The sequence below is a fragment of the Saccopteryx leptura genome, chromosome 2, assembly GCF_036850995.1.
Source record: "Saccopteryx leptura isolate mSacLep1 chromosome 2, mSacLep1_pri_phased_curated, whole genome shotgun sequence".
NCBI classification, from domain to species: Eukaryota; Metazoa; Chordata; class Mammalia; order Chiroptera; family Emballonuridae; genus Saccopteryx; species Saccopteryx leptura.
Window position 1 is genome coordinate 39126709 of NC_089504.1, and position 16856 is coordinate 39143564.

Here is a 16856-nt window from a genome sequence, read left to right on the forward strand (position 1 = left end):
GGAAAAGAGATCAGTGCTTCTGACTAAATAGTTAGGTATTCCATGTTTTAAGAATTCTTGTGCAACAGTTGAAAATCGCTGCTGTAGTGTATCAGTTGTTCACCCTCCTAATCACTTGCCTGACGAGGAGCTTAGGCTCGCTGTCACTGTCCAGCATCATATGAGAGTATCTTACAACTAATCACTAACCTAAGAAAAGATCACCCCTAACTAGTTGGCTCAGCAGTAGATCGTCAGCCGGGCATGTGGAAGTCCTGGGTTCGATTCCCAGCCAGGGCACATAGGAGAAGTGCCCATCTGCTTCTCCACCCTTCCCCCTCTCCTTTCTTTCTGTCTCTCTCCTCCCCTCCTGCAGCCAAGGCTCCATTAGAGCAAAATTGGCCCAGGCACTGAGGATGGCTTCATAGCCTCTGCCTCAGGCACTAGAAAGGCTCTGGTTGCAACAGAGCAATGCCTCAGATGGGCAGAGCATTGCCCCATGATGGGCATGCCGGGTTGATCCTAGTCAGGCACATGTGGGAGTCTGTCTCTCTGCCTCCCCGCTTCTCACTTCAGAAAAATACAAAAAAAAAAAAAAGAAAAAAGAAAAGATCAAAATTCAAAATTTGAAGTGGAGTTTCTACTAGTGTGTATCTCTTTCACACCATCATAAAGTCACAAAATCACAAGTTGAGCAATTTAAGTCAGGGACTGTCTGTATAAGAGAAATAGAAATATGAAAGTGCATTTTCCCCAGTTAATATTCCATATTGCTTTTTTACCCATACCCTAAGTAGGAATCAAGGTTTCAGAGCTCTGAGAAACTCCTCACCAATTTAAGGCTTCCTGTTAGGGAGTCATCCTAACCAAAGAGCATTGTCTTTGGATTCCTGAACTCAGATATGTTCAAAATAAATTGCTGGCCTTAGAATTTTAATAAAAGTCTAAGGCATTTAGAGAACTAGTTACCTTAAGACTTGAATAGACCTAACTCCAGCTGTCTTAACTCTTTGCATACCGGATAGATGTACTTTATTTTTTCTAGGGAAGATTGGGCGTTAAAACCAGAGCCTTTTAGAAGAATATTAATTCCATTTTGCCCCTAGAGCATGAAAACTACAGTCCTTCTTTCTGTATGTCCCATCCTAGAGTCCCAGGTCAGTTTTGTAAAGGAATTTTCTGTCCTCTTTGATTAGTTTTACAATATATAAGTAGATTATTGATAATCATCAACAACGAGAGACTCTGACACTTCGACACTTAAAATGATGCATTAAACTTTTGCTTTTTTTTTTCACCTGACCGATGCAGTGGATAAAGCATTGATTTGGGACACTGATATCCCAGGTGTGAAACCTTAAGGTTGCCAGCTTGACTGCAGGTTCAATCCAACTTGCATGTGGGCTTACCAGCTTGAGTGCGGGGTAGCTGACTTGAACTTGGGATCATAGACATGACCCCATGGTCGCCGGCTTGAGCCCAAAGGTCTCTGGCTTGAGCAAGAGGTCATTAGCTCTGCTGTAGCCCCCCGCCCACCCCCAGAAAGGCACATATGAGAAAGCAATCAATGAACAACTAAGGAGCCGCAACAAAGAACTGATGCTTCTCATCTCTCTCCCTTCCTGTCTGTCTGTTCCTATCTGTGCCTCTCTTTGTCTCTCTGTCACACACACACACACACACACACAAAGGAATTCTATTATCTGGCCTTGGCTGGTTGGCTCAGCCGTAGAGCATCTGCCTAGCATGTGGAAAGTCCCAGGTTCAATTCCAGGTCAGGGCACACAGGAGAAGCAACCATCTGCTTCTCCACCCCTCCTTCTTCCTCCCCGCCCCCGTCTCCTCCTGCAGCCATGGCTTGAATGAACAAGTTGGCTCCATGGCCTTGCCTCAGGCGCTAAAATAGCCTGGTTGCTGAACAACGGAGCATCGGCCCCAGATGGGGGTGGATTTCTGTCAGGGAACATATAGGAGTCTGTCTCTCTGCCTCCCTGTCTCTCACTTGATTTAAAAAAGAAAAATCCTATTATCTTGTTACCTAGCTTAAAAGGAATTTCTAGGTAAGGAGTTGGTCAATTCATAGATATACAGTATACGTACTACCATTAAGCTTAGCAAGTAAACCTGATGAATTTTGTATTCCTGACCCGAGGACTGTTTGCCTCAAATATTCTGGATGTTAAGATTGATGAGTTCAGCCTGACCAGGCGGCAGTGCAGTGGATAGAGCATCTGCCTGGAACACAGAGGATGCAGGTTCAAAACCCCAAGTTGGCTGGCTTGAGCACGGGGCTCATTCAGCTTGAGCACAGGCTCACCAGCTCGAGTGCGGGGTCTCTGGCTTGAGTGTGGGATCATAGACATGACCCCACGGTCGCTGGCTTGAGCCCAAGGTCACTGGCTTGAGCAAGCGGTCATTAGCTCAGCTGGAGCCCCTCGGTCAAGGCACATATGAGAAAGCCATCAATGAACAACTAAGGTGCCTCAACTATGAGTTGATGCTTCTCATCTCTCTTCTTGTCTATCTGTCCCTATCTGTTTCTCCCTCTGGTTTTCTCTCTGTCAAGAGAAAAAAGAAAAGAAAAGGAAACAATAAATGTACAAGATAATTAGATTGAAAGAAAGTAAGGATTTGGTTCTTTTAAAGGCTTTGGAGAGGTGGTAGCAGCATATTGCTTTAGATTTTGAGAATTGATTACCCTGAGTTTTGGGAACGTGAAGAAAGAACATCCATCAACCATTGTTATAAACCTTTTGGAAGACATATCTGGAGGCCAAAGACACATTTTAGAGCTAAAGCGAACTTAGTGTTTGGGGGCAATTTTTTTTTTTTTTTTTTTACAGAGACAGAGAGAGAGTCAGAGGGATAGACAGGGACAGACAGACAGGAATGGAGACAGATGAGAAGCATCAATCATTAGTTTTTCGTTGCGCGTTGCGACTTCTTAGTTGTTCATTGATTGCTTTCTCATATGTGCCTTGACTTCGGGCCTTCAGCATGTCAGTAACCCCTTGCTGGAGCCAGCAACCCTGGGTCCAAGCTGGTGAGCTTTTGCTCAAGCCAGATGAGCCCGCGCTCAAGCTGGCGACCTCGGGGTCTCAAACCTGGGTCCTTCCACATCCCAGTCCAACGCTCTATCCACTGTGCCACCGCCTGGTCAGGCTGTTTGGGGGTAATTTGGGGGGGGGAGTAATTTTTTGGGTTTTTTTGTTTTTATTTTTGTTTTTTGGTCAGGACAAAGGGTGGGATGGAGTAGGGATAGAGATAGACGTAATCAGGAGGATTTAGTGTCAAAACTTTTAATACATAGTGTTATATATACATATTATATTTAATATGCAATATGACACCTAATTTATTTATAACAAAATGTACTGATACTTTGATCTCTTAAGTAGCCTTATTCTATTAAAAATTAAGGCCAACTTATTAACATACTGTATCAGACAGAACACCTCAGAGAAAGAGAATCCTTGGATTGAGATGGAGAAAATCAGAGTTTGTGTTCGAAAACGCCCTCTGGGCATGAGAGAGGTACGTCGTGGAGAAATTAATATTATTACTGTGGAAGACAAAGAAACTCTACTTGTTCATGAGAAGAAAGAAGCAGTTGACCTCACACAGTATATTCTGCAGGTATGCTTTCCTTTTGTGTTTAGAACTAATATCAAGTGTGCCAAATTTTTGCTTTTTGTTTGAGTGGCAGCATACAAATTCTAAAATCCAGTTTCTGGTTTAGGTGCCGGCATTCATCCCTGATGTGACATTGCTTTAAATTCATATCCTAGGCCTATATTTTTTAAAAATAAAGTGCAACAGGGGATACAAAAACATAATTCCTCCACTCTAGTGCAATAAGGCTGTATTCACCTAACATGCTGTATGTGAATTTAATTATACATATTCAGCAAAAAGAGAGGGATTGCGGGGATAAAAAGTATTTAATGAATTGGTGATAGATAGGACCAGTCATTGAGCATATGCCCTAAAGTGACTATGAGATGGTTTCACATTCTCTTTTTTTTTTTTTTTTTTTTTCCATTTTTCTGAAGCTGGAAACGGGGAGAGACAGTCAGACAGACTCCTGCATGCGCCCGACCGGGATCCACCCGGCACGCCCACCATGGGGCGACTCTCTGCCCACCAGGGGGCGATGCTCTGCCCATCCTGGGCGTCGCCATATTGCGACCAGAGCCACTCTAGCGCCTGGGGCAGAGGCCACAGAGCCATCCCTAGCGCCCGGGCCATCTTTGCTCCAATGGAGCCTTGGCTGCGGGAGGGGAAGAGAGAGACAGAGAGGAAAGTGCGGCGGAGGGGTGGAGAAGCAAATGGGCGCTTCTCCTGTGTGCCCTGGCCGTCTTTTTTTTTTTTTTTTAACAGAGACATAGTCAGAGAGAGGGACAGACAGACAAGAAGGGAGAAGGATGGGAAGCATCAATTCTTTGTTGCGGCACCTTAGTTGTTCACTGATTGCTTTCTCATGTTCTTGCGGAGGGGGGGCTCCAGCAGAGCGAGTGACCCCTTGCTCAAGCCAGTGGACCTTGGGCTTCAAGCCAGTGACCTTTGGGCTCAAGCCAGCAACCATGGTATCATATCTGTGATCCCACACTCAAGTCAGTGATCCTGCACTCAAGCTGGTGAGCCCCTGCTCAAGCTGGATGAGCCCACGCTCAAGCCGGCAATCTCAGGGTTTTATTTCTTTCTTTCTTTTTTTTTTTTTTTTGTATTTTTCTGAAGTTGGAAACCAGGAGGCAGTAAACTTTGGAATAATTCTCCATTTCTTTTTTTTTTTTTTTGTATTAATCTCAGGGTTTCAAACCTGAGTCCTCCACATCCCAATCCGATGCTCTATCCATTGCACCATCGCCTGGTCAAGCTGGTTTCACATTCTCAATTCTCACCTGTCTCTCATAGTGTGAACTTCTCACTGTGTTGAGGGCGAGTGTGGAGTTTAATAATGGAGGATATATTTTCGAGCAACAAGGCCCTAGGTTGCCAGCCAACTGCTTATTTTGATTTCAGTGGTTTTTAAGTTTAGATTTAGTTTGGTGGAAATTGGGCAGGTCACTTTGTACAGGGTACATTACAGTTGTGAATATAATCCAGGGATATAATTTCACATCTAACATGTAAGGGTCTGAATAAAACACTAGTTGGTCAGACATAAAAATGTTCACTCCCTGCTAGACTGATCCTGAAAAGTCCTAGGAGAAAGGGCTTGATATTCAGAGGAGCTTATTCTAAACTGGTAACTCTTCAGTCTTTTATAAGGAGGCAGCAAACCCCATCGATGGAAGATATATATATATATTTTTGTATTTTTCTGAAGCTGGAAACGGGGAGAGACAGACTCCCACATGCGCCCAACCGGGATCCACCCGGCATGCCCACCAGGGGGCGATGCTCTGCCCCTGGGGGGGGGGGGTCGCTCTGCCGCGACCAGAGCCACTCTAGTGCCTGGAGCAGAGGCCAAGGAGCCATCCCCAGCACCCGGGCCATCTTTGCTCCAGTGGAGCCTTGGCTGCGGGAGGGGAAGAGAGAGACAGAGAGGAAGGAGGGGGGGGGGGTGGAGAAGCAAATGGGCGCTTCTCCTATGTGCCCTGGCCGGGAATCGAACCCGGGTCCCCCGCACGCCAGGCCAACATGAGCCAACCGGCCAGGGCCGATGGAAGATATTTTAACTTAAGTATTTGTAAAATTGTGAAGTAATTGTGAATAATTTAAAACCAAGGGATAATCTACCAGAAGTCAAGATTTGAGAATTAAGAGTTTCTCTTTCTCTGACTCTGCCTCCCTAAAACATTCATATTATAGTCATTCTATTCTCTCTCTCTCTCTCCTGCCTCAATTGGTGAATAATCTGGCGTGCTAACTATTTACCTTAGCCAACTGAGATCTCAGTCTGTTGGAACAAATCCTTTAGCACTGAAGTCAAATTGTTGATACTTTCCCCCCTTTTATACTTGCATTGTTCTTTTTCTTTAGTTACCAAAATTGGGTTTAAAAGTAACATTCAAAATAATCCACTGAGTCTTCTATGGGCACTAAATTACCAGGCCACTGTATAACTAGTCCAATCACTTTAACAGCCTTATTGATTGCTGATCAATGCATAGTCTATTATGTCTAGGTGGGAGTTATTTATTTTGAAAATGGTCCAAATGAACAATTAGTTGTAATGATATCTAGTTCCATAGCTACTTACAGCCATAGTAATAGCCCTATCCAATCACCATCTACCCAAGATTGCCTTAATGATGTTTCTGTCACAATAATTCCCTCAAGGAGGTATCATCTTTTGTATTTTCCTATTATCCCAAAACACAATAACCTTACTTCTTTGTTATTACCATTGATCAATACTTATTGAATAGCACTTTCTCTACTGTTTGAACTTTGGACCTTTGCTTCCATAGGTCAAAGTCCTTACCTATCAATGCTATAATATAAAAGTGTTGGAAGGGCTCTCCCTTCTTTTTCCTTAAGTAGAGAAGAAAAGGGAGGCTTATAGAAAATAAATATTGATACTTGATTCTTTAAGTTTTATTTTTAAACTTATTTAGGAATTCAAACAATGTGTGTTTGATTAAATATTCTAGCCTTTCAAATCTTTTACTAATATATATGATCATATACATGTATTGTGCTATACTGCTTACCATTAAATTTTATTTATTCATTTTAAAGAGAGGAGGGAGAGAGAGAGAGAGAGAGAGAAGGGGGGAGGAGCAGGAAGCATCAATTCCCATATGTGCCTTGACCAGGCAAACCTGGGGTTTCAAACCAGCAACCTCAGTGTTCCAGGTTGACACTTTATCTACTGTGCCACCACAGATTAGGCTTACCATTAAATTTTATATAAACATAATAATTGGGGGGAAAAACAAATCTTTATATGTTTCATTACAATTTCTTGAGTAGAGAAAAAAGAGTACTGAAATATATCAAGAGTCAACAGTGCCTAACCAGGCGGTGGCGCAGTGGATAGAGTGTCGGACTGGGATGTGGAAGGACCCAGGTTCGAGACCCCAAGGTCGCCAGCTTGAGAGTGGGCTCATCTGGCTTGAGCAAAAAAAAGCTCACCAGCTTAGACCCAAGGTCGCTGGCTTGAGTAAGGGGTTACTCGGTCTGCTGAAGGCCCGCGGTCAAGGCACATATGAGAAAGCAATCGATGAACAACTAAGGTCTCGCAACGGAAAACTGATGATTGATGCTTCTCATCTCTCTTAGTTCCTGTCTGTCTGTCCCTATCTATACCTCTTTCTGACTACTCTCTCTCTGACAAGTGGTGACACAGTAGATAGAGCATTGACCTGGGTCACTGATGTCCCAGTTTCAAAACTCTAAGGTGGGCCAGCTTGAGCTTGGTCTCCTCTGAATTGAGTACAGGTTCACCAGCTTGAGCATGTGATCATCAACATGATCCCATGGTTGCTAGTCTGAAGCCCAAGGTTGCTGCTTGAGCAAGGGGTCACTGGCTCAGTTTGAGGCCCTCTTGCCCCATCAAGGCATGTATGAGAAGCAGTCAGTGAACAACTAAAGTGACGCAACTACGAGTTGATGCTTCTCATCTCTCTCCCTTCCTGCCTGTCTGTCTGTCTGTTTCTCTCTCTCTCTCTCTCTCTCTCTCGCTTGCTAAAAAAAAATAATAATAATAAAATATTGCTTGTTAGCTATGTTAGCAGTTGGGCTAAAATAAACTCATAAAAATTCAAACAAAAAGTTGGCAGTGGCTATCTCTGAATAGTAGTATTTACAGATAATTTGATTTTCTTTATTGTTTTCCGTGTTTTAAAAATCTTCTAGAGTCAACTGTGTTTTGTTTTGTTTTTTTATGGAGTAAAAACTTTTGAATAGGACAGATTTATCTATTTTAAAATTAAAAAGTACAAAAGGGTAAGCAGTGAAAAGATCTCTTTGATACCATTCCCTCTTTGAAGGCAACCAGTATTACTTGTCATAACTGTATCTTTCCAGAGATATTCTATAAACAAATTACTTTTATAATCTGAAAATAATTATTTTTAAAATAATCTGAAAATAATTATTTTTAAAATAAACAGTGGAACTCTGATCATATCAAGCCCAAAATGAATGTTAATCCACCCTCACTGATAAAGTATGATCAAATGAAAGTATTATGTGATGCAAAGGACTTTATGAATTATAATAGTCTTGCGTGTTGACATATCTTTCATGAAAGATACTTACAGAACCCCTGGAAAAATCAATACCTAAGTTCTATTGAAAGGTAAGATACTAATCCCCTTAAGTAAGTGCTTTCTAAGGTATTTTACTCAAGATCTAAAGTTACTCACTAATACTTATAGAAGAAAAGGAAAAATAGCTATATATTCCATGAAATAAACAGAAGCCAAAAAAGTGTATTTCTACATTTACTTCTGTTCATTTGTATCTTATTTTCCTGAGAAATATCAAATATATGAAATGTATTTTGTTTTTGCTCTCATACTCACCTATAAAGACCACTGGTGATATTTAACCAATGAATGGATTTGACTCTTTGCTTAAAAGCCAATTATAAGTGAGATATAAATCATGTTCATTAAAGCCAGGTTTTAGATATCTATTTTCTCTTTACTATTGCCATTCTAAAGCTTAAATGAAATTATAATGAAACCCCTATGTACCTATAATCCAGAGTCAACAATTATAAACGTTTTACTGCTCTTGAAATCATATCACGTTTTTCAAAGCACTAAAAGTTCACAGATCTCTCTCTTTTTTTTTTTTTTTTGGTGACAGAGTCAGACAGAAGGACAGATAGGGACAGACAGAAGGGAGAGAGATGAGAAGCATCAATTCTTCATTGCGGCACCTTAGTTGTTCATTGATTGCTTTCTCATATGTGCTTTGACTGGGGGGCTACAGCAGACCAAGTAACCCCTTGCTCGAGCCAGCAACCTTGGGCTCAAGCTGGTGAACCTTGCTCAAACCAGATGAGCCTGCTCTCAAGCTGGCGACCTTGGGGTCTCGAACCTGGGTCCTCCGCATCCCAGTCCGACATTCTATCCATTGCGCCACCGCCCGGTCAGGCCACAGATCTCTTTATCATGCTGCACAGATTCATTATTTTTTCTCCTCCTAACTTGTGGGAATTTTTTTTTTCCTAACTGATATATTCCACTTTGTGGCTCCAGTTTCTTCTTAAATGACCTAACAAATTTCCACTCTAATACGTATAATGTAATGGTACACAAAACAAAATCGAACCTGGGGTAGAGTAACCCACAATAAATTGGCCAAAGTTTACTTTTGTTAGGTTTGCCTATACAATTTTTACTTAATTGGATATTTACAGCAAGTCCAAAAAGTAGCAAAAGATATGCCTTCATTTCATTTATTATGTATATATAGACTGTCATTATGATGCTTCAGACGTGAAATTATTAGGATTTCTTACTCAGGTATAGTTGGGCTGCCAACATAGTAAGCCTCTAAATTGTGCAAATGACTATGGCCCCTGAACTAATGCTTACCAGACCCTATTTAATGGGGTCTTCTATCTCTCCTTTTTCAGATTACTTTTCATTTGAGAGTCATCTTGGATTCTTTTCTCTTCTTGGTTTCCTATATCCAGTCAGTTGCCAAACTTTTCATGTGTTCATCTCCTTTATTACTATTATCATCATCCTTCTTACCTTCCCATTGAAATATTAGTGTTCCTGTTCACAATCCATTCATGGTATGAAGACATTAATATTCCAATGAAAGGGCTCAAATCATCCCTTTCCTTGACAAAGTTTTTATTACCACTGTTTACTGAATTAAATAAGAGCATTTCACCCTCTCCCACAGTTCCAAGGCCACTACAATATACTCATTATTCTAGCCTTCTTTTTTACTTTTCTACCTATATTTCAACCACATTGAATTCTATTCCCTAAACATTCCTTGTGCTTTTCTGTTTTGACTCTTTGCTCATGTTTCCACTGTACTTGGAATACCTTCCCTGCCTTCATCTCTGCCTCTCACATTTCTCTTCTTTCCTCATGACCCATTCTTAAACCTCTCTTTTTTTCTCATATTTTCTTCCCAGAGGAAATATACTGCTCACAAAAATTAGGGAATATTTCAAAATGAATATGAAGCAATAAAATATCCCCTAATTTTTGTGAGCAGTATATGTTTCTCTTTTGAATTTCACATGTACTGGCCTGACCAGGCAGTGGCACAGTAGGTGAGCGTTGGACTGGGATGCCGAGGACCCAGGTTCGGGACCCCGAGGTCGCCAGCTTGAGCACAGGCTTATCTGGTTTGAGCAAAAGCTCACCAGCTTGAACCCAAGGTCGCTGGCTCAAGCAGGGGGTTACTCAGTCTGCTGAAGGCCCACGGTTGGGGCACGTGTGAGAGGGCGGTCGATGAACAACTAAGGTGTCGCAACGAGAAGCTGATGATTGATGCTTCTCATCTCTCTGTTCCTGTCTGTCTATCCCTCTCTCTGACTCTCTCTCTGTCTCTGTAAAAAAATAAATAAATTTAAAAAAATGAATTTCACATGTACTTTATCAAGTTTTTTTCTATCTTACAGTCATTTATAAACTAGTCTGGATTAACATCTTTAGGTGGGAGGATGGGGTAATGGAAGGATAATCTTTATTTTTGGGCCCTTGAAGTGTCTACTGTTACCAACTGAGCAATAAATGTTTCTAAAATTAAAAATTAAGCTGTGTAACCTATGGAATGGATGTCTTTCTTCAGAACTTCCCGCATATGTCAAATGTGTTAGCTGTGGCTGGACTCTGAGGATAATCTCCATAGAATTAATATTCTTTCCTGAATCTAAGGAGGATTGGCTTACTTTTGTATTAATCACTTCACTTCACTTAAGAGAGGACAAAAATTGAGTGCCTTAGTTTTTACACTATAAGAACATGTCTAACAGAGATTTCAAGTAAAAGAAGGCCCTGTAATTTGACAATTATTGGTGTCTTATTTATTTCTAAATTTGTCATGGTCAATTACTTTTAAAAATGTATTTGTGACTTTATCATGTGTTAACTAGAATAGTGGTGAAGAAAATGTCTTTCTATAAAAAATAAATTTCTTTTTCAGCATGTTTTTTATTTTGATGAAGTCTTTGGTGAGGCGTGCACCAATCAGGATGTATACATGAAGACTACTCACCCACTCATTCAGCATATTTTTAATGGGTATGATAGTAATTTTTGCTTCTTTTTTTAAATATTTTGTTTTCCATAAATCATAATTTTAAAAATATCACCTATGCTTTCTAGTTCTTTTGAATTAAATATGAATTTGTATTTTGATCTTATAAATTTAAATTAGTCTCTCTTTTGAATTATTCAGTGTATCTTTTTATAGGAATTACCAAGCATTTAGAGATTTTCAGCAAAATTTTCTTTTACATTGATGGTATTGATTCTCTGTGCTTAATGGAAAACTATATGGTGACAACAACATAATCTCATCAAAGTCCTCAGAATAAAAAAGTTTAAGTGGTTGTGGTTAGTTTAAACTTTTGATACCAGGAGTTATGTATTCTAGCTATAGTTTCATTAATTTTTATCCTTGGAGTAGGATAGATAAGTAACTATCACTTATTCAGTGTGTGTGTGTGTGTGTGTGTGTGTGTGTGTGTCAGAAACAGAGAGGGACAGATAGAAACAGACAGAAAGGGAGAGAAATGAGAAGCATCAAGTCTTCATTGCATACCTTAGTTGTTCATTGATAACTTTCTTATATGTGCCTTGATGGGGGGAATGCTAGAGCAGAGCGAGTGACCCCTTGCTCAAGCCAGAGACCTCGGGATTTCAAACCTGGGTCCTCTGTGTCCCAGGCCGACACTCTTTCCACTGCACCACCCTCTGGTTAGGCACTTATCCGCTTTTCTTAAATGTATTTTTTAAATTTTGAAATAATTATTTACACTTAATAAATATTAAATGGTATAGAAGAGATAGTAGGGGCTTCTGTTATATATTTAAAATGTAGCCATGTATGCCAAACAATCTGTAAGAGTCACTGATTCCAGGCCTGACCTGTGGTGGCGCAGTTGATAAAGCATCGACCTGGAAATGCTGAGGTCGCCGGTTCGAAATCCTGGGCTTGCCTGGTCAAGGCACATAAGGGAGTTGATGCTTCCAGCTCCTCCCCCCTTCTCTCTCTCTCTGTCTCTCTCTCTCTCCTCTCTAAAAAATGAATAAATTAAAATTAAAAAAAAAAAAAAAGACCAAATGTTCTCTCTAAAAAAAAAAAAAAGAGTCACTGATTCCAGAGTATTTTGACTTTTTAAAAAATATTATAATGTTAAAAAAATTGGGGTATAATTTACATGCAGTAAGATACACAGATCTTAAGAAGTATTCAAGACTTGATTAGTTTTGATAGTTGTATGCATCCAGCTAACCAATACCTGGAACAAGATACAGAACATTTTCTGTTACCCCAGAAAGTGCTCTTATGTTCCTTTTTAGTTGATCCCAGGTCTTATAGAACCACTGACCTGCTTTCTGTTACTATAGATTAGTTTTTCTTGTTCTGGAATGTCATAGAAATAGAATCATTATGATATATGATATATTCTTTTATGCCTGTGTTCTTTTGCATAATATAATGTTTTTGTTTTGGGGGTTTTTTGTGTGGTTTTTTGTTTTTTTGGTAGTAGACATGTTGCTGAATATACCTGTCATTTTTGCTTTGTCTTAAAGATTTTATTTATTGATTTTTTAGAGGGGGAGTAAGAAGTATCAATTCATAGTTGCTTCACTTTAATTGTTCATTGCTTTCTTATTGCTTGACGTATGTGCCTTGACCAGGCAAGCCCAGGGTTTCGAACCAGTGATCTCAGCATTCCAGGTCAACGCTTTAGCCACTGTGCCACCACAGGCCAGGCATGTATGTGTTGTTTTTATTGTTTGGTAATAGTTCCTTCTATGAATATACCATAATTTGTTCATTCTGCTGTTGAGTTACATTTGAGTTGTTTCTATTTTTGGACTATTTTTATGAATAAAGCTGCACAAACATTCTTATGCAAGTCTTTTTGTGAACATGTTTTTATTTATCTTGAATAAAAACCTAGAAATGGAATTACTGGGTCATAAGATAGGTGTGTTTGTAAGAAAATGTCAAACAATTTTCAGTGCATTACTTTATACTCCCAACAGCAATCAATGTATGAGAATTGTAGTTCTGCATCCTCACTATATTTGACATTGTCAGCCTTTTTTATTTTAGCCAATCTAATATCTCACTGTTTTAATTTGAATTTCTCTAATGCCTAATGATAATGAGCATCTTTTCATGTGTTTATTGGTCATTTAAATATTTTCATTTGCACCTGACCAGGCGGTGGTGCAGTGGATAGAGTGTCGGACTGGGATGCAGAAGACCCAGGTTCGAGACCCCGAGGTCGCCAGCTTGAGCGTGGGCTCATCTGGTTTGAGCAAATCTCACCAGCTTGGACCCAAGGTCGCTGGCTCGAGCAAGGGGTTACTCAGTCTGCTGAAGGCCCCTGGTCAAGGCACATATGAGAAAGCAATCAATGAACAACTAAGGTGTCGCAACGAAAAACTGATGATTGATGCTTCTCATCAATCTTCATTCCTGTCTGTCTATTCCTCTCTCTGACTCTGTCTCTGTAAAAAAATATATATTTGCCCTTTTTTTGCTGTCTTTTTGTTGTTTTGTAGAGGTCATTAAATATTTTTAAAGTTTTTTTAATTGATTTTAGAGGAAGGGAGAGAGCAAGAGAGAGAGAGATAGGAATATCATGTCTGTGCCTGTATGTGCCCTGACCAGGGATTGAACTGGCAACCTCTGTGCTTTGGGACAATGCTGTAACCAACCAAGCTGTCCAGCCAGGGCCATTAAGAAAAAAAAGTTTTTAAATAATTATTTGATGAGCCCAATTGGTGGTGGCCTAATGGATAGAGCGTCAACTTCGGACTCTGAAGTCTCTGGGTCAAAACCCTTAGGTTGCCAGCTTGAGTGTGGGCATGTCAGCTTGAACTTGGGATCATTGCCATGATCCCAATGTCGCTGGCTTGAGCCCTAAGGTTGCTGGCTCGAGCCCAAGGTTGCTAGCTTGAGCAAGGGGTCCCTGGCTTGGCTTGCCCCCCCACTCTGTCAAGGTGTGTATGAGAAGCAGTCAATGAAAAACTAAGTGAAGCAAGTGGATACTTATCATCTCTCTCCTCCCTCTCTTCCTGTCTCTTCCTTTCTTACCCCCCTCTCTTTCTCCATCTCTATCAATAAAATTAATAATTTTATGATCAGGCTGAAAAAGAAAAATATCTTTCAGGTTCAATTTCTTATACACCAAATGTAGGGAGTGCAGTTTGAGAGAGTATGTTTTGAAAATAAGTTAGAATCTGAATGTTAAGACATTACCAATAAAAAATAAGAGTTACACGTTAAGTTCAACTTAACTATAAATTCTATAAAGTGTAATAGAGATTCCTCATGCTCGTATTTGTTGTTTCTTTTCTTTTAATTTTTTTTAAAATTTTATTTATTCATTTTAGAGAGGAGAGAGACAGAGAGGGAGAGAGAGAGTAGAGAGAGACAGAGAGAGAAGGTGGGGAGGAGCTGGAAGCATCAACTCCCATATGTGCCTTGACCAGGCAAGCCCAGGGTTTCGAACCGGCGACCTCAGCATTTCCAGGTCGACGCTTTATCCACTGCGCCACCACAGGTCAGGCTTTGTTGTTTCTTTTCAAAGTTTGTCACTAAAATGTTCCGAAGATAAGCAGTGTGATATTCTCTACTCTTATTCTGCTAGGTCTTCTTCAGTGTGTTCAAATTTTCCTTCTGTAATAGTTTTTCTAACTGTGCCTCTGCCAGTGTACCCACACTGCTATGAGCCATGGTTTATAAGATTAGAAGTAAGTGGTCTGTGCTTCAAGAAGCTTAAATCTGATTAGCTCCCCATCTTGAGTCTCATACTTCCATGGTTCTTTCGCATTTATTTCACTCTTTGTTTTCTGTCTAGCTTCAGTTCCCTTTCTGTGTATCATCTCTACCCACCTCCATCTTCCCCTTACCCCTGTGTCCATACATATTTCTTTCTTAAAAAGTAGCTACTTTTATCATTAATCCATGTGATTCCTGTTCAAGAGTCTGCAGTAGCCATATTCTGTTCACTTTCTACTTAATACCACACAGTGGGTCTCACAATACTCAGGAAATCTTGGCCTCCAACTCCTCTTAAAACATACTGTGATTGGTAAGTTGGTCTTTTTTTTAGAATTTTTTAAAATTTATTTATTTTTATAGTGACAGAGAGACAGATAGGGACAGATAGACAGGAACGGAGAGAGATGAGAAACATCAATCATCAGCTTTTCATTGCGACACCTTATCAGGGGTCTCAAACTCGCGGCCGAGTTTGAGACCCCTGCTAGTTCATTGATTGCTCTCTCATATGTGCCTTGACCGTGGGTCTTCAGCAGACCGAGTAACCCCTTGCTTGAGGTGAGCCTTGCTCAAACCAGATGAGCCCGCACTCAAGCTGGAGACCTCGGGTCTCAAACCTGGGTCCGCCGCATCCAGTCTGACACTCCATCCACTGCGCCACCGCCTGGTCAGGCGGTAAGTTGGTCTTTTAACTCTCCTTTCCGCTTCCTTTTTTAAAAAGATTTTATTGATTGATTTTTATGAGGTAAGGGGGACGAGAAGTAGTTGCTTCACTCTAGCTGTTCATTGGTTGCTTGTCATATGTGCCTTGACCTGGCAAGCCCAGGGTTTCAAACTGGTGACCTAAGCATTCCAAGCCGGTGCACTATCCACTGCACCACCACAGGGCAGGCTCCACTTCTTAGTCTGCAGCTCTCTACACATGCTGGGTATGTGATGCAGTTCTTTATCCACATGCAAGAGGAGGTTTTTTTTTTTTAATCATAGGACATCAAGGCTAGAAAGGATTTTAGAAATCAAGTAACCTAGAAATTTATTTATTTTTATTTTTTGATTTGAGAGAGAGAAACATCCATCTGCTGTTCTGCTCGTCCGTGCATTCATTGGTTGATTCCTGCATGCACCTCAACTAGGGGTCAAACCCACAACCTTGGTGTATTGGGGGTGACGCTCTAATCTACTGAACTACCTGGCCAGGGCACCCAGCAATTTATTGATGAAAGTGGAGACTGAAGCCCTTAAAGAAGTTCTTTCATGAATCCTTCCTCAATTTTGCTTGCATTGATTTCACCTTTTTCTAAACTTCCTTAATATTCATATGTCTGGTCACTACCTTTATGTTTATCATACGATCCTTTTTATTTATTGCATTTAATTCTCTATTACTTCTTTCACCAAACTTATCTGTCCAGATTAGTACAAAATTGTTTTCTCTGGGATCCTCTAAAGCAATGCTTTTCAACCTTTTTACACTTGGGGACCAATGAAAATAGAATTATTTTGGGGACCACTTAAGGTAGAAATAAAAACCATTATTAGTATTTTGTGTATTATCCTGTAATTATAATACTATAAAATGAAATTTCTCTAAAATAACAAGATGAACAATAAATAATTTTTAGTAGAATACAACTGAACTTTCTAGAGAGCAATATTTAATTCAAGTAAAGCTAGTGTGAAATCTGCTGTTGCTTCTTTGCAAGAATATTTAATAACTGAGGCTACAGTTTTGTTTTTTAATTTTTTATTTATTGATTTTAGCGAGAAAAGAAGGGGTAGAAAAAGACAGATAAGAACATTGATCTGTTCCTGTATGTGCCCTGACTGGGGATCGAACCTTGTGCTTTGGAATGAAGCTTTACCGAGCTATCCTAGACAGAGTGCTGCATTGACATCCTTTTGAGTTCTCTGTTTGGTTTTTATTAGTAATAGGGCCAAATAAGTCGTCCAAACAAGTAGGTAGTAGAAAATACAAT

General features: G+C 40.2%; 1 protein-coding gene across 1 annotated transcript in view; it reads left to right on the top strand.

Moving 5' to 3' along the window:
• KIF24 (kinesin family member 24) overlaps positions 1-16856 on the top strand; it is a 105305-nt gene that overhangs the window by 43979 nt on the left and 44470 nt on the right. Inside the window, exons 4-5 of the mRNA XM_066367782.1 lie at positions 3426-3615; positions 11056-11153. Coding sequence (XP_066223879.1) covers positions 3426-3615; positions 11056-11153 — 288 coding nt within the window. The remainder of the gene's footprint in view (positions 1-3425; positions 3616-11055; positions 11154-16856) is intronic.